We start from the raw sequence: 17,362 nt of genomic DNA, 5'->3' as shown, positions 1-17,362 counted from the left end.
TGATATGATGACCTGCATGAGGAAAGCCCAGTCCTGCCCCGTGGATCCCTTGCAGGCATTCTGACAAGACGCTTGTAAATGGATTGAAACCCCCCCAGGGCGGCATGAACCCTGGACCCTACATGGACACATACGATCTTATTGTCTATCCCTGAAAAAAACCAACCAACCAACCAACCAACCAACCAATAAACAAACCCAGTTCCTTGGGATTGTATTCTAAAAGGGAGTTTGCAAGCCAGAGCATGTTCAGAGGACTTGGCTGCAAACTGGGCTTTAGGAGGCATAGGTGAAGGGATCAGGGACATTTGGCTTTGACAGAAGAAATCTTGGCAGAATATGTGGGCTGTATTCAGAGATCAGAAATGGTGTTAGTGGAAAAAGATAAGCTTTGTGGCCCTAGATGGCATAATCAGGAGAGTAGACTCAATGGGGTAGAATTTGGCTAATTCAAGTGGTCCTTCTTTGGTTACTGCCCAAAATCTAAAGACACGTATATTCCATTGTAAAAATCTTTATTAGTCTGAAAAGCTCAACACAGGCATCTCAGTTTCTCCTGTGATCAGTTGTCATTGCCACTGGTTAGCATTAGAGATTCTCCATGCTCTGTCATGAAAGGAAAGAGGACCTGATTTTGTCAAGAGTTAGAGAAGCCCAAGCCTCTTAGAACACAGTGTCCTTGTCAGGACATTAGTTTTCAGCTTTCTCTGCTGGGAGGATGATGAGAAAATTTCTCTTCTACCTCTTCTAGCCTAGTATTTTTAGATGAAGCTGGTGAATGAACGTCAGACAGCCCAGCTGGCCTGGATGTACGCGTTCCTTTCTCAGTTGCCCGTGAGTACGTGCTCTGAAACAAATAGGTTCTCACAGCCTTCTCTGGTTGTCTGAAAGAGAAGCACGTCAGCTGAGACACTTATTAAAATTCCGTATGCTCTGGTCCTTTCTCTTCAGATCTAGATTAGTAGATGGGGGTGGGGCTGAGTCTTTATGTAAGTTGTGCCTCGGGGGCTCTGACCAGGCAGGCTTGGGAAGCGCTTGTGTAGGGAGAAAGAAACGATTATGAGCTCTTGCAGACTCCTTCACATCAAGGTATTTGTTAGACCAGGCACAGTATATCCTAAGGCTGGCAATGTGCTCACACTTGGAATTGACTTGGAAGGACAGTAGAGGTACGAGTCCCAGACTGATCCTTCTTTCTGGATCAGAGAAACTGGGTGGAAAGTGCTAGAAGCTGGGAGATAGAAGACTGAAAGGTGTGCTGTGGCTTCCCCCACCCCACCCCCACCCCCTGCATGGCCAAGGCTGAGCAAGCAGGACCCAGTGACTCCGCCTTCTTAGCCTTTGCTCTTGTCCTTCTGAAGCTTCAGAGGTCGCTGCCCACCAGGTTCAGCAGGGCATTCTTGTAGTCACCGCTTGTGTCTTCCTGAGGACAGGAGGGACATGAGATTTAGAAGGGAGTTTGGTTAGAAGGACATTGACCTGGCTTGGAGTCGCCTCCATCAGGAGCTCTTATTACTAGGAGCTGTGCTTCCTGGGGGGAGTCCTGGCACATGCTTGTACTGGTTCCTATGTCACTGCCCCCTCACTGTCACCTATCTTTCCTTGTTTTCCATTTCAGGCTGTTCCTACTGCCACCACGCACCCCCACCCCTCACCCTGACCACCTATTGCTGCATTCTGAAACTTCTGAAAGGGAGAATGTCTTTTTAATGTCTCATAAGCCGTGTGTTTCTTGAAAAGTATAGTGAACAATAGGCATTTGTAGAATAACTAGACTTGACTTAGTAGCCAGTGAAGACTTAGGAATATATTTCTCATGACTTGACTTTTGTTAATGAAACTGTCAAGGCCTCAATTGACATTAACAGCTAGAAGAGCTATTTCTCTTAAAGTTATAGCAGTGTGATAATTGCTCTGCATTTTCTCAACTCTAGAATGTTCACTGATGGGAATCATGTTAGGCAACCCACTGAAGCTCATATGATTTATCTCCTTTAAATGTTGCTGCCAGGATTACTTAAATCTGTATTCGAATGCTACTCCTCAATTCCTACTAAACTACTCTCATTGACTCTTCAGATATGGTTCATTCTGCAAGGATTTGGTGTGTCATTTTCAAAGGGGTAACCGTAACACAAAGGCAAAGCTAACTTTCTGGGTGAACAGGGACCTCCACTAGTCACACCGGCCTCCTTGTGATCCCTGTGTGTACCACACAGCAATGAATGCAAGTGTGATACTCCCTGGGAAGGGATGGACACATGTGACTGATGGCATTGGTCACAGTATTCGGGTTTCCCAGCAAGGTCTCTGTTTCAAACTGGTGTTAGAATTGGGAGCTCATGACTCACCATGATCATGCTGCTGAGGGTTTTGCCGTACATCTTCTTGAACTGATTCTTGATAAGATTTAAGTCAATCTCACTCCTGGAAACGATGTTTCTTATCAGGGTCCCATCCAGAGTCCCTGCTCCCTGGATAAAACACAGCAATTAACCATCACTTCCTGCCTTCCTGGTCCACCTTTGTGACAATGACAAGTCTATGTTGGGTCCCAGGGGCTTTTGTAGGGGATGGGGAAACAGGAAGGACAGTGAAGCAGTGTGTGTTTGATTTGATTCTGGACACAAAATTCTCTTTGCTCCAGGAACAAGACCTCTTCCTAGGGCAGCAACATCGTGAACTCTGCTTAACTGGACAATTCACAGGCACAACCCTCCCTCTCACTTTCACCCTTGAATACTCTTATGTCAGAAGGAGCCACAGGGCCACAGGGATCCCACAGCCTTTTTCATTTTCCTGGCCAGATGTAGCCAGAGAGTCTGGGGTTCTTGCTTCAGGTAATGTTAACATCCACCAATCAGAAGAGGTGGGCGCTCACCTTAACCTTCAGGAATTATTTTGACTATCTATCTTCCAATGTGGGTCCAGATACCACAACCTGCACCTAATCTGAGCATTTGAACAGCTGTCTGAGTGACCAGTGCAGCCTTTTGGACAATAGGCAAACCCAGATCGGCACTCTGGCACACACAGGAGAGTTGAATGTGTCCATTCAAAGGGTGCCTTGACCTCCTGGCAATCCTGTGCTTTCTCAAGGAAGCCACTTGGACAATAATAAATAAATTAAAAGGACAATTGCACTGACTTGGGTTCAAATCAAGGCTTTGCCATGTATCAGCTACGCGACCTTGAGCACGGTTTCGCCATCTCTGGGAAGGCAGATGGGAGGGCGGACTGCACCATGAAGTGTCAGAGGACTGCGGTGAAAGCTCAGGGCCATGAACACCTGGGCGTGCACCTGCCCAGATCCAGCCTTCAGGAGATGCGGCTTCCCTTCCCTAGCCTCGATTTGCCCACTGAGAACTAAAACCAGCCTGATGCACAAGAGGCTGGGATAAGAGGAGACCTAAGTGTGGAAGAACTGGGTGGTGGCTCTGAGCTCCTTGGCTTTGCGGCTGGTGCCATGTAGGACTGAGGGCCAGGCACGCAGAAAACAGAACAGTTACCTTCATGGCGAAGTAAAGGCGCTCCGCAAAGTAGCCGTGGAGGTTCCGGGTGCACTTCACTGCAAAGAGGAAAGTTCTGTTAGCAACCAGGGGCTGTGGGCAGCGTTGTGTACATGTTTCTTTATTTATGTCTTGCTTTGGGTCCTAAGGGTTGTGCAAATCTCGGCCTATTTATTGGTGCTCTGCCTAGTCCTGAAGGCTTTGTGTCAGGAGGGGTGGGGCAGGGAGGGAAGCCCAGGGACTGGCCACAGGTGCAAAGGCCCGGAGCAGGCAGACAGAAGGGCAGGATGTGACACGCACTGGGGCCCCAGGCTTGGTCTGGCCCATCGGACCACAGCCCCGCCAAGGGAGTCCCTGGGCTCTGACAATCCAGAGACAGCTTCGCTAAGAGTCCATCCACACAGCTCCAAGGAAGAGCCACCATTGTGGGGACCACTGGTTTCTGAGTGTCACTTGTCAGAGCCCCTGCGGAATGAATTCCCCTGTGACACATGGGGCTTGGCTCCAGAGCAGCTGGCCCCACACTCTCTTCCATGGATGCTGTTTAGAGACTGAGTGTCTGGGTGGGGAGGTTGGCGTTTTGACCCAAGGCAGCAGAAAGAGGAGGGCTCTGAGGGAGACAGGCACGAGTTTGAACCCTGCCTGACGGCGCTGTGTTAGTGACTTGATCTCGCTGCCGTGCCCTGCCCTCACATGTGAAGACAGTGATGTGAGTCTTCAAGGAGTAATCAGCAGGAAGGGCCCAGAAAGGCACCGCACGGTCTTGCTTTTCCTTGCCTGTAGATTTATTTAGGAGTTGCTTAAGGGCAGGGGCTGCCATGGGAGCTGAGACTGGAGTAGGGGTCATGTTTAGATGGTCTGGCATAGATTACATTTATCACAGCACTCAAAGGTGCCTGGGGAGTGTCAGATGTCCCAATCAACTTTTAGGGACCAGGACATACTGTGAAGCTCCCAGGCTACTCGGCAACCAATGGGGACAACCTGATGTGGAGGTGACCTTGGCTCTATTATGGTAGGGAGGAGGAAAGTCCCTCTGCTCTGGGCCTCAGTTCTTCATTCTGCAATGACTCTTCTGCCTGTCACTTTGGCTCTGGACCCCAGGATGCGCTCTGGAATGGGTCCTCCTACATGAACCTGACCTCATGCTTGGGGGACAGTTCTCAGTGTTCCCCAGCATCAGACGACCCATCACTCAGTTTGGACTCCAACTACACTTCATCATTTCTTCAGTCAGCAACTGAGGCATGGAACAGACCCCTGACTGAGGTCCTGCTAGTTGGCTATTTTCGGACCTTCACAATCAAAGCCAGAATGTTCTCTGTGTGGCTGCTGTGGGTGAACATCACCCCTGGGTCTTGCGCAATCCTGCAAGTGTGTGCATACACATACATTCATGTACTCAGACACCTCCACACACACACTCATACACAACGACACACACAGTGCTGGGAACTACATGGGCAGCACAGGGAGTGATCTCGGGCAGGACAGAGCACTTTGAGGGCTCTGGGTCTTCCCTAGTAGCTCCAGTGTCCTGGGTGGATGGTACATGCTGAGTGGGGGCTGATATGGAGGTTTACCTTGATTGATGGTGAGCACAGGGACCCAGCACTTGCCATTGAGCTCTGGGCCCTCCGCCCTTTGATGCTGCCCCTCCCCAGGGCCCCAGGGCCGGGAGGCACATGTGTACCTGGGCATGGAGCTCCGTCTCTTACCTACTGTAAGCATGGCCTCCTCCAGCGACCCATGGGTCTCACTCTTGATGCTGTCCTCAATGCTCTTGTTGGCAATTTTCTCATATTCTTCAAACACTGTGGAGAGAGCCTTCTCTTAGCCGACATGTGCACTCAGCCTGACATCCCCCAACATCTTACATCAGAGACTATACATCAATTCACCACCCCTGATTTCCACTTGGTTGCTGGGAAAAGGGTCCCGGGATCCTCAGCCCTCTCCCCAGCTCCATGTCTTGACGTGGTCACACTGAGTATTCAGTATGAAGGGAGAGGCACCGACCCCTCATGGTCCTGACATTGCCTCCCTGCCTCCCCCGTACCTCTCATCAGGTGTGTGGCGCTGCGTGTACACAGGATAGTGATGAACTTCATCTCATCCGTCCCACAGATCTTCTCACCCGCTGCGTACAGATCCTGGCACGCGGACACCCATGACAACCAGTGAAGGTGAGCAAGGGGGTGAAGGACCACCCTCGGTCCACCCTGCCAGGTCGGCATTCTCCTCTCCTTCATCATCTTTTTGACGGGGAGCCTGCTATTCCCATGGTTAAATTCTCTTCTTCGGGCTGCTCTAGGAACGGCCCTGCCTCGCCCTGGGCTTCACCCTGCCTCTAGGCAGTTATAAGCGCTCTGCCAGCAGGCAGATCTATAGAGATCTGGAAGCACACATCTGGGCCTTGGACGCCCAGCACCCCCAGATTCGAAAGCTGAGTTGGGTCTCAGCCTAGCATCATCAGAAAAGCCCTTCCTCCCCCACTGCCCCGCCTGGAGTCTAGATGGCAGAGGGTGGGGCCAGGTGGCCAGGAAGGCAGAAGCTGCTGAGGGGTAGCCTCACCTGTGCATCTTGCAGGGCCAATCCTGGGTCCACATAACCACTCAAGTCATCTCTGCTGCCCTAGGAACAGGAGAGGTGACTCTGTAAGGTAGGCTGGCTGAGCAGAGCAGCCTGGGCGGAGGGGACAGCTGGGCAGGCAGGTGGATAGTTATCCTATCTGGGCCTTGGCTCTCTCATCTGTAAAATGAGAGTTGTAAGAAATGCCCCAAGTGGGATGGGGAATTCATTGAGCAAAAGTAAGCGCCATGCCTGGCATGGGACCTGGTGGTCAGGACCTGCCCAATGATGTGCCCTCTTCTCCTGCTTCCTGGAGAAGTGCAGGGGCTCTGCAATGAGGGCCTTCCAACCATGCTGGGATGAAGCCAGTGAGCCCAGGCCCTAGTGGTTGTAACACACCCTTGTCCCCACCTCACCCAACCCCAGCAGCTCTGGCCAAGAGTGGCTCTCTGGGAGTGGGGAGTGGCTGGGATCCCCCAGACAAGGGGTTCCCAGGATCCAGGGCTGTGATACCTGCAGGAGGCACACCAGAATCCTCTCCAGGTAGCCACTGGTGTCTGCTTTGATGTCTTCTTCCAGGTTGGACCCATAGTCTGCAGGGGATCAGGACCGTGAAACTTAAACCTGCTCTTCTCCTCTCAGCCCCGTTTCCCACACTTCTCCTGACTAAAGCCTTCTAGGAAGGATGAGTCTTTGGTACAGACAGTGTCTGCACTGTGCAAGTGTCTGAGAGGCAGAGGCTCCCCACTGGTTGTCGTTCAGGGCAAGGAAGAGACATGGGTTGCTGGCCAGGCTCAAAACACAGAGATGGGCCAGTCTAGAGAGCCTGAGCAAGCTCCATTTCATCATGTGGCTCATCAAGCCAGAACCTTCACACAGACTCCTCACCAGCCAGACCTTGAGGAAGAGGGCTTTGCCTTGCATACCATGGACTCCACGATAGCTAGCTTGGGCTCCACATCCCCCACCACTGAAACGGGGCCCTGCATGGTCCCTGGGGTCAGCCTATGCCCAGCCAGGAAGGTACCAGCCCCACCATGCACTGCTGAAAAATTTTGTGGCCTGCAGCACTGCCATACTCTCAAGGGGCAGAGTTTAGTGTCTGCATGCCCTTCCCTCCAGCAAGCAGCCTGTGAGTTTAGGGAGCTTAGCAGCTAAGCCTGAGCCATATCTGACCTCACTATCAGGCATGGGATTTGGAACACAGTGGGTGCTCAAGTGTGGAAAAGCCCAGAAAGAGTCCTTTCCAATGCGGCACAGTACACTTCTTGTCTCTTTATTCCTTGCTACGCTGCCAAAGCTCATGGCTATTCCCAAGCTAGCCTTTAACTCAGGGCCCACATCTTCTCTTCTTGACAGGCCCCTTACCTTCCTCGTATGCCTTCATTATCTCCTGCAGCTGGTTCTTGGTCCGAGAAGCCAGAATTTCGATGATGACACCCTCTTTGGTTCCTATGCCCTGTGGATAAAAATCTCTGCTTACTGGAGAGGACCGTTTGCATGGTCCTGCTATGTCCACACCCTTTTTTTGTCAAGAGGCACGAGCAAGAGCCCTAGGAAGATCTCATCATCACTCTGCTGGGAGGCCTCTGCTGGAGGATGTTACTAGAGGAATCCACCTGCATTTGTCTCCAGTGGTGGCTGTTATGGGCAAGTGATGTGATGGGAAAACTGGGTTTCAGCTTGCCCCTCCATAGCTGGGTGGTCCCAAATAGGTTGCTCGACCTCCCTAAGCCTAAGGATCCTCATCAGGACACAGGGATAATAAATCACCCCCGCCGGCGGTGGAGGGAATAGATGTAAAATGCCCAGCAGGTCCATGTACACAGTAAGTGACCTTTCCATGGAGATAATTTTTGTTCCTTGGTCCTGACTCCTGAATCATCTTCAAATGCAAAAGGATCAATGGGAAGTAAAGGGAAATTGGAGAACCAGGCATGAGACAGCAGAGGCTGGTTCCTAATTCCTGCACACCTGGTCTAGTGGTGTCCCTAGAAGGACTGATTCTGGCTTTATCAAGACCAGATGACGCAGGAGGTCAGTCTGTTTGGTGGCAGTCTGAGTGACAGGAATGGAGTAAAGGGACAAAGTAGGTGATTAAACAGTTAATCCCACTAGGGGATGGTCAACAGAGAAAAAATGTGGGAGAGCCCTGTAAGTTAATGGTCACTTAGGAAAACAGGTTTACTTAACCACAAAACCAAGCAGCCTTGCTTAGCAACAAAACTCTGCAACAGAAACATGAGACATTCCCCCAGACAATGAAACAATGGTGGGATGAGACCCACATCCTGCCCAGGGAGCTCAGTAAGCTAATGATTGCCAGGACAGGCTCTTCTGCCTGCACTAAAAACAAAAATTAAGGAAAAGGAGATCTTATATTGAAAACTGAGATGATTTACTATATTTTAGTATACATTACAGCCTTTTTGCTCATTTCCACTGTTTCATGACAGTCCCGGTTTGACTATTTAGGAACAAGAAAATCCCCTACCCATCGTGGAGGAGGAAATGATGATTGAAGTTTGGCGTCCTGTCAAGAATGAGGAAGAAGGTGGTCTTCTCCCCCTCCCCACTTTTCCTTTGATTATAAAACTGTAGCCCACTTAGCCTCACAAGCTTTCTATTCTAATAAATCACTTATCTGTCACTTTGTCTCTCACCAAATTCTTTCTGCTCTGAGACAGAAGAACCTATGTTCTACTAAGTCCTGAAATGCATCCTATGGTCTCAAGCTCCTAGCTTGCTGAGCTCATTCCAAACAGTGGCTCGAGGAGAGTTTGGAGCTCCCTGTGCCAAGCTCTCTGGGGAAAGGAGTCCTGGACACCATCCCCTCATTCAGTCCTTGTAAGTGATTCTTCCCCTTCCCCAACCAACTTGCTTGGTTACCTTCATGGCATCATATAGCTCCTTGGCTTCGTATCTGTATGGTGGGTACATGAGGGCTATGATGAGCCTCTCAAACTTGCCACTCAGCTCCGACTTCAAGGTCTCGATGAGATCCTAAGGCAGGAAGAGGGAATGATGATATTCTGGGTGCTGCACCCACTGGAGTGCTGGCGAGGATGGTGGTGGGGCCCAGGGGCTCTGGCGAGATTCCCAAGTAGGCTCTGCCATGTGCTGGTGCTGGCTGGGGTTTCTTGGGCCAGCAACTCAGCCTCTCTGAGTATCGTTATCCTTCCCTGTGGAATAGATACCATGGCATCCCTGCTTCATGCCATTGCTTAGGGGACTGGCAGAGAGATGCCAAGCCCTTTTTCAGTGCAGTGTTGGACACACCATCATCCCTAAATACAAGTTTGTCATTACTCGCCATCGAGTCCCTGTCATTTAGCCCATAGACACTCAACAAATGAATGAAATGAATTAAGGAATCTACTTTATGCATGTCTCCCTCTAAGGGCACTTGTGTTTGCAAGAAGTCACAAGGCCACACACAGCTCATCTCCTCACAGCTAAAGGACCAATGGCCTTTTCAGATCTAGATTTCAAACCCAACCTTGTTTCTTACAGGCTCTGGAGACTTGGACAACATCCCCTACCTCTCAGAACATCAGTTTCCTCTAACATCAAATGCAGAGAATAATACATAGCTGTGAAGGTTAAGAGAGAGAAATTATTTTTTAAAAGAGCATATTGGTTTCTCATATGCAGTGCTTGGGTTTTGCCACTCGTCTTTCTGTGTTAAATGTCCACATTATTGATGTGTGCCGATGGAGGCTTCCAGCTACCACGACTCTGCATGCATTTATTACTCTCTCTAGCTGGCACACCAATGTCTGGCTCTGTCCTGGGGGCAGCGGGATGAGGGACAAAGCCAGACTGTGCTCCCTGCCCTTGGATTCCCCCCACGGCAAGAGGGAAAGTGCACGCAAATGGCAGCTCCAATGTGAGGAGACCACCCCGTCGCACGGCACAGGGCCGAGTCTGCCCTGCATCCCTGGCATGTAGGAAAGAAAAGGGCCTTCCAGGCTCAGGAAATTGGGCAAGCAAAGTGTAGAGGCAGGGAAATAGCTCAGGGGTGGGGCCCTGGAGCAAATGTAAGGGAGCAAGTGAGAGAGAGGTTGGGAAACGTGTGGTGGGGAGCCATCTGTAAGTAAGTTTTCTAGGTAAAACACAGGATGATGAGTTAAATCTGATTTTCAGAGATAAAATGCACCATATTTTCAGCATATGTCCCAAATGCCGGTGTCGCCAGTGGGCGGGGCTCCTGGTCAGCTGGAGCTCGTCCAGCACGCTGCTGCCTCCCCGGTTATCTCCGGCGGCAGCAGTCTCCACAGCCCACCTGTGCACACGTGCCCGCCCTTACCTTGCCAAACTGAGCCTTGAAGGACTTGGCGATCTGCTGCCGCTGTGCGTTGCTTCTCTTCGTGAGCACGTCGATGATGGCCTGCTCGTTGGTCCCTGCAGGGGCATGGCATGAGCACCCCCCATTTCCCCCAGGGGCTGATGGGGGCTGGGGAGGAGGGAGGGCAGCTGCGTGGTGGCCAAGCAGTGGGGACGCATAGCCTGGAAAGCTCCCGAACCTGGTGATTTTCATGGTGGAGACAAGACAGACAGAAAATCTACCTGTCCACCCCTGGCCCACACAATGTGGGTGCAGCCCAGGCTCAGCTTCACAGTGCTGGGCTCTGAGGCCCCTCTGGTCATCTGATCTGCTCTGGACGTCGCCCAGGGCTCACGTCCAGCCCTGACCTCCCTCGTGCTGGTGACTGTGGGGGATGGTGGGGACAGAGGATCCAGAAAACCAGATCTGATTCCCGGCGCACTGACTGGGTGGACAGGAAGCCAGTGGCTCTCCAAGCCACTGCATTTTTTCTTTGGGAAATGCAGATAATAATAAAGATTTCATAGGAAACAGGGGACAGAAAATCCCTTCTCAGTTTGTCTGGGAATGGCAGTTTTTGTTAATGCCCCAGTTCACCAGTTGGAGCCAGTGACAGGGTAAATCCCGCCTAGGGTGACAACATGAGGGCTGTCTGGGCTGGGTTATCCTAATCCCAGCGGGCTCCAGCCAGCCATCAGGAAAGCAGACGCTGGAGACAGGACGGAGCCGGCCCTGTGGCCAGCCTAAGCCGGGGTGGGGGGAGATGCTGCAGAGTCTGCCTGGCTGGAGCCCCCTGGGACTAGGTCAGCCCCCACCATTCCCAGTATTGTCCCATCTGAAATTCACAGTGACACACAGGGCCCGGAGTTCTTGGGGCTATTTTACGAGTGCGAAAGCTCAGGCTGAGTGAGGGGAGGTCCCTGCACAAGGGCATGCAGGAACACTTGGCAAGTGGTCTCCTGCTTCCCACCCCTGTTGCTCACAGCCGCCCTCCCACCTGCAGTCTTCAGGCCCCTGTAGACCTGTGCTGGGGAAGGTGGGCCCTGTGTGATTCTCTGGCTGCCAATAGACGATGGGGAGACCCTGACTCCCAAGGGTGTGAGCAGAGGGGTCTTGAGCAGAATGGCAGAGCCCCAGAGAGTCACTGAGTTCCCGTATCAAGGCCACTCACCAATCCCCTTCATGGCTTTGTAGAGAGTCTCTGCGTCAGGGTCTGGGTTGAAGTGGGGGCTGCCCTTCACTGAGACACCCTCTTGTTCAACCTGCAAGAGAATCCAGGCCTGCTCAGCGCAGGAGGGGGGAAAGCAGTGTGCCTTGCAGCTGCCTCAGCGGGGTGGGCACCAGCTCGGCCCCTGCCGACCAGCCGCTGAGCCTCCATCCATCCTGGACATGCCTGTTCTCCTAGGGCAGGTGGAGGCTGTAGCTTCTGGATATGCTAGTTTCTGGCAGACTGTGCTGAGGAAGGGGCACCTTCGTCCACTCGGCATCAAGTTGCCATACGGCCCCCTCATGTCAGGGCTGCAGAGGCCCCACATGCCTGTTAGCGCCTTGGTCAAGGGGAGGCCTGGAAGGAGGGGCTTCAGGCTGGAAGGAGGGGCCTTCTGAGGAGGAGTGGATCAGTGCCACCCTAAGAGATGGAATCCCAGCTCTCAGCCCTAGTGCCAGCCCTGGGGAGTTGGGACTTGTAGGCTCAGACAGTGTAGGGGAGGACCTCACAGATAGCTGGCACTGTGGCCACTTCCAGAGCCACCGTGTCGATTGTGGGACAGCAAAAAGCGGGTCTAGAGACTGGACTCCAGCCTTCAGCTCTCCCATGGCCAGCTGCCCCGTGGGGACCATGCCTCCAACCCTTCTGCACACCCGTCCTTTGCCATGTCTCCTCTCTAGCTCTGGGTCCTTAGATCCTCAGGTAGACATTTGTTTCCTCCTTACTTGCACTTTCTGGGTTTTTGTGATGATCAATGGACTTTAAGGAAAATTAAAAAAAACAACAACAACAAAAAATTTGGGAGGATAGAGTTAGAGTAGGGGGCTTGGCCTGAAAAAGAATCATCAGGGGCTTGAGATGGGTGATGCTGAAGAGGGAGCATCCTTTAGAGTCCAGCGACGGCTTCACTGGGGTGACAGGGGTCAACCATGGAATCTCTTAGGAGATCCGCGAGGCCGAATGACCCAGGGGTTGGTCACTCCAAGGCATTAGCTGCGTAGGGAAGGGTTCCCCAGAGACCGTGGCCTGACTGTGAGGGACTGCTGGTTTCCCTGGGGGCTCTGTGGGACTGCCTCGTCTCCTCTGCAGAAAGGCCCCTTGTTTGCAGAAAGGCTCCTTGTTTTAACAGGCTGGCGCCAGTCGGAGCCACAAAACCGCTCCCATCCCTGCCCCTGTGCTGGGGTGTGGGCTCTGAATCAGGCTGTGTCTCCCTTAGGCAGTGCCATCTGAGGCAGGCAGCAGGCCCAGCCACCCCCAGGTCCCTCTAGCACCACTGGCAGGCAACAGGAAGGGACAACCCTGCTCAAAGCTGCAAGGACAATGATCGAGTAAGGAAAGTCTTCATGGAGCTGAACATGCTGCCTGCAAAGTGTGCGGATGAGGCAGGAAAGCCAGATTGAGCTCAATCTGCCCTCTTCTTGAGAAGTGGGCGCTTATAAGAAAGTAGAGGGCCAGGGCACCCAGTTGAGTGTCCTGACAGCTCAGGGTCTTTCCAAGTCCTCAGGCTCTTGAGGGGCAGAGAGTTAGCTTTAGAAAAAACAGCGTAATGTTCTGAAAGTTGTGAAATAAACCAGATAACCAAAGTCCCTGGGCCCTTGATTTCCAAGTCTCTAATCCAAGTCTTGCCTGAGGGCTCCTGAGACTGGTGCTCTGCAGAATTTCTCAGGTGCAAATGAATGATCCCTCTAAAGTGTGTGTTTTGGGAGATGGGCAATAAAGGAGTGGAGGGAGACTGGAGATGGGGACTGAGTTTGAAGGAGACTCAGAGACCCTTCAAATGGAAGGGAATTTAGTCCCACTGCATTTGGTCTCCCACGCGCCTGTTCAGCTACTCCTCCTATCCACCCCTCATCCACTCATCTACTCTTTCACTTATCCAGCCACCAGTCCACTCATTCATTCACTACCCAGATGTCCCACTCCCACATCATTCCATTCATCCATCCACCCATCCAGTCACCACATCCATTCATCCTTCCTCCCTTCCTTTGTCCTCCCTTTTCCCCTCCTGTTTTTCCTTCCTTCCTTCCTGGCTCTAGCTAGATCCTGAAAATGCAGAGCAGCTTCCCATCCATGGTATATCTGTAAAGATATTTTTTTTGCGTAAAAGATAAGAAGCCTTTCTGTATCCTTTGCTTGAATTTCAAATGTCTGGTGACAGATTTTCCTACTTTACTTCTTTAGCACCAAGTTTCATAGAAGAAATTATTAGAAGTAATTCCTTGTGGCAATTTGATCCAGAGAGCCTGTGTGGTCCCAGATGTTGCCCAGCTGGGTGCACGCATAGATCACAACCCTTGTTTGTGGAGTCACAAGCATCTGTTACTACTGTTAAAGATTTGAGCAGGTCCTATGTGCCAGGCTTTGTGTTTTAGAGGCTTTAGGTACTTCAGATGCAATGTTCTTCTTGACATCTTTGCCAGTTGCATTAGGTAGTTATGAATGCCCCATTTCACAGACTGGGTTTGGAGAACTTGGCAAGGCTATACAGCTAGTAAATGGTGATGCTGGACTTAACGCACAGCCTGACTCAGAAGCTCAGCTGTCTGCCGCCCCCCTGCTATCAATGACTCAACCTTTTCCAGACACTGAGGTTTAACAGAACTCTTCCCTGAAGGAAACCTTGCCCACAGGAATGCAGGTTGTTAGTGAGTGTTGGGTCATCTCAGATCTCAGTGCTAAGCTCTGGGGCCACCCAGGAGGAGTTTTCCTCCTGCCTCTTGCCCCAGGCTGGCACTCAGGGGCTGTGCAGCAGTTACACACCAGGCTGCATATTCTAGTCACCATGGAGTGACAGATTCAGCGGGTCTGAGGCTGTGCTCCAGAGGCAGTGTTGGTAAATGGCTTTCCGAGGCTTGTGATTTCACTGCAGTGAGAAACCTCAGCCTCACTTTCCACACTAAGGTTTTACAGGTGAAAAGACAATTTCCTAGGAATCAGACCCCTGGATGTGAGCAGGGGGTGTTGGAGCTCCAGATATTCTATTTAAGACCAACCCCCCACCCCCCACCCCCCCACCACGTTGGAGGAAAGGTCTGTCTAGGTCCTTCCTGGGTCTTGTGTAAAGCGGGCCAGTCCATACAGGAACATTTTCACTGAAAAGATGACTCAGTCTGGCTTGTGACTCTCTGTCTATTATGTATCTGTGAAGGTCTCAGGTGAATTGCCACACCCTTGTCTTCTCCTGTCACAAGGCTGCTGGGGAGAACTTGAGAGATAAAACTTCATCTCTCATGAGAGGCACAGACAGGTTCCCTCGAGCTGATCTTTCACATCCCTCGGGTCCAGTCCTGGTCTTGTTAGAGGCTCAGAGGTCATCTGTCCCTCACTGGAAGCTCAGCCAGTCTCACCTGGGATCCACCTGTGATCTTGATGCCCTTGGCTTGTGGGTTGCCAAGCCCCACAGAGTTTGAGCTCAGCGTCAGACTGCTCAGAGTCTAACCCAGACTCCAGCATTTCCTAGTGTGGCAACCTTGGACGCCGTCTTATCCTCCTTGTGTGTCCGTTTCCTCATCTGTCAATAAGGATACGGGCATTTCTATGGCAGAGATGTCTTGAGGCCCAAGTGAGAGATTGACACAAGAATGTCCAGGGCCCAGTACATGCTCAGGAAGTGTCATTGTCATCCCGCCAGGTTGGCCAGGTCCCTACAAGGAGGCTTTTGCCTGCCTGGCTGGGTGGGCCACAGGGATGGGCCTTTACCCTGCCCCTGATTTTGGGAGCAAGGCCCAGAATCGGGTCGCCCTGGGCAACAGCTGACTTTGGAAAGTGCCCGGCACTAGGTTCTCCCTGACACATCTGCCTCCTCAAAGGCTGGTTTCCCATCAGCTGGGATGAAGCTGGAGCCCAGCCTGGCCCTCGAGCTGTCCTGGCTGCCTCGCCAGGGCCAGACAGTCACCCTACCTTGCCCCAGGCCTCCTCTCTGTCCCTCCTGTCCCAGCCTAGCATGTCTGAATCTGAGAGCTCCTGGGAAGTGATATTTCTGACAAAGAGATTTCCTGAACTGGGGTAAGCCCAGGTTGTCCACTGAGACTCACAGAGAGCCTGGGGGCGGGGACAGAGAGAGACCCCAGTTCACACTAGACCCCTGTCTGCTAGCTGTGGGATTGAGCAAGTCACTAGATGTCGCTGAGCCTCAGTTTCCTCCTCTGTCAAGTGGAAAGAGCAGCCTTTCTAGCCCAGGGCTGCCTGGGGATGAATTGAAGGTGTGCGGAGCACATCCCCCCACCCCCTCATTGAGTGGTGGATGTCACCCACTCCCCATCTTCCTCCCCTTTCGTGTTCTCACCTTGGACTCAAACCCAGGTGAAACATTCCTGAGAATCCGTGCATTCATCTGGACATAGGAGACTTAGGGGCAAAATGTGTCATCCCTCCTAACTCAGCCATCTGTCACTGTAAATTTCACTCACAGATTTCAACTGTACAAAACCTCTGTGGGCTGGGCTGTCCTCCCATCCCGTGAGGGGTGGACATTGATGAGGCCTCCAACATCAGCTTGTTCAATCAGGATGCTCTCTAGCTCAAGTTCCTTCAGTGGCTCCCCACTGCTCTTAAGGTAGAGCCCAAGCTCCTTTGCCTGCCATGGGTGGCTCTGTAGGACCCAGCCCTGTCCTGCTTCTCTAGGTAGATCTCGCCTGATCCGCCACCCTCCCATCCAGGACCGTCAGGCCTATTTCTCTTTAAAACCAAGCTTCCCACTCTTCTGAGCCTTTGTACATTCAGTTCCCTCTCAAAGGAAACGTTTTCCTTGTTCTCTGTAAACCTGTACACACACCACACACACAGACACACAAACACACCTATCACTTAACCACGATTCCCCCTTGCTTCCAGCAGCCTGACCCCTCCATTTGGGTTCTCTCAGCCCCGCAGCTTCCCCAGCTGCATTTTGAGGTTCCTTTATCTGTCCGTCTCCACTGTTTCCATTGTTTCCAGCCATGAGCATCCATGGGGCTGGACAGTGTCTCCTTGTCTTCCTCCCCAGTGGGCAGCCCAGTCCAGTGCCTGGCCCCACAGGCAGCAGGGGTTGCCTGAGCTGACTTCTCTCTAGACCAACAGTGTGTGGGAACCCTCCCTCTTTGCTTGCTCTGCACTTACCCAAGCTTTCCACCAGGCCATGTCGTCCACCTCACCGGTACCTTTCCCCAGGGAGACGGAGATACGCTGGTCGGCCCTCCCTCCACTCAGAGACTGCACACTCACTCCGCTGCACTCAAAAGAGCAGGCAGCTTGGGGTAGGGTGTGGTAGCACCCGCAGGCAGGCCCCAGGCCCCACCCAGTACCACCCCTACTCTGACCCCACCCCCGGGCCAGGCCTAGCTCTGGGCTCCTCTTGTGGCTTTCAGGCCACACCTAGCACCAGCCCAGACCTGCCCTTGGAAATCCATTACTTGCTGCCAAATGTTTGAGCTGTGGCTGTTACACAGCCTGGAAATTCTGAGTTCCAACCTTTGAAAGCCACACTTAGTAAATGGGGCTGTTTATTCACTCTTTGCTAGACCTGATTTATATAAAAGAGCAATAAACAGTGCAATGGGGAGCTCTGCAAAAGACATAAAGTAGTAGCATCCTCCACATATTGGGGTGTCTCTATGCCTAGATGCCTCTTTAATCACTCTGTGTACTCTGTCCCTTTTAAGCTTTGCCACAACCCTAAGAAGCGCGTGAGTGTTCCATGTAGTATAGTAAGAAATGGAAACTCCCAAGTTAAGATAATTTGCGTGAATCACACTGCTTGGCGGGAGA

General features: G+C 52.0%; 1 protein-coding gene across 1 annotated transcript; it reads right to left on the bottom strand.

Moving 5' to 3' along the window:
* Positions 1–498: 498 nt before the first annotated feature.
* Positions 499–16,831, bottom strand: LOC147342766 (annexin A8). The gene is made up of 12 exons (XM_086381655.1): positions 16,715–16,831; positions 11,579–11,669; positions 10,390–10,484; positions 8,970–9,083; positions 7,449–7,539; positions 6,594–6,673; positions 6,084–6,143; positions 5,569–5,662; positions 5,228–5,323; positions 3,510–3,568; positions 2,352–2,474; positions 499–1,423 (listed from the first exon to the last, which is right to left on the bottom strand). Exons 1-12 carry the CDS (start codon positions 16,733–16,735, stop codon positions 1,364–1,366), a joined length of 984 nt encoding a protein of 327 aa, XP_086237781.1. The 5' UTR covers positions 16,736–16,831; the 3' UTR covers positions 499–1,363.
* Positions 16,832–17,362: the final 531 nt, after the last annotated feature.

The sequence above is a fragment of the Bos grunniens genome, chromosome 28, assembly GCF_055505025.1.
Source record: "Bos grunniens cultivar Pamir isolate PY7600 chromosome 28, Bosgru_T2T1.0, whole genome shotgun sequence".
NCBI classification, from domain to species: Eukaryota; Metazoa; Chordata; class Mammalia; order Artiodactyla; family Bovidae; genus Bos; species Bos grunniens.
This window is presented reverse-complemented; position numbering and strand designations above follow the sequence as displayed.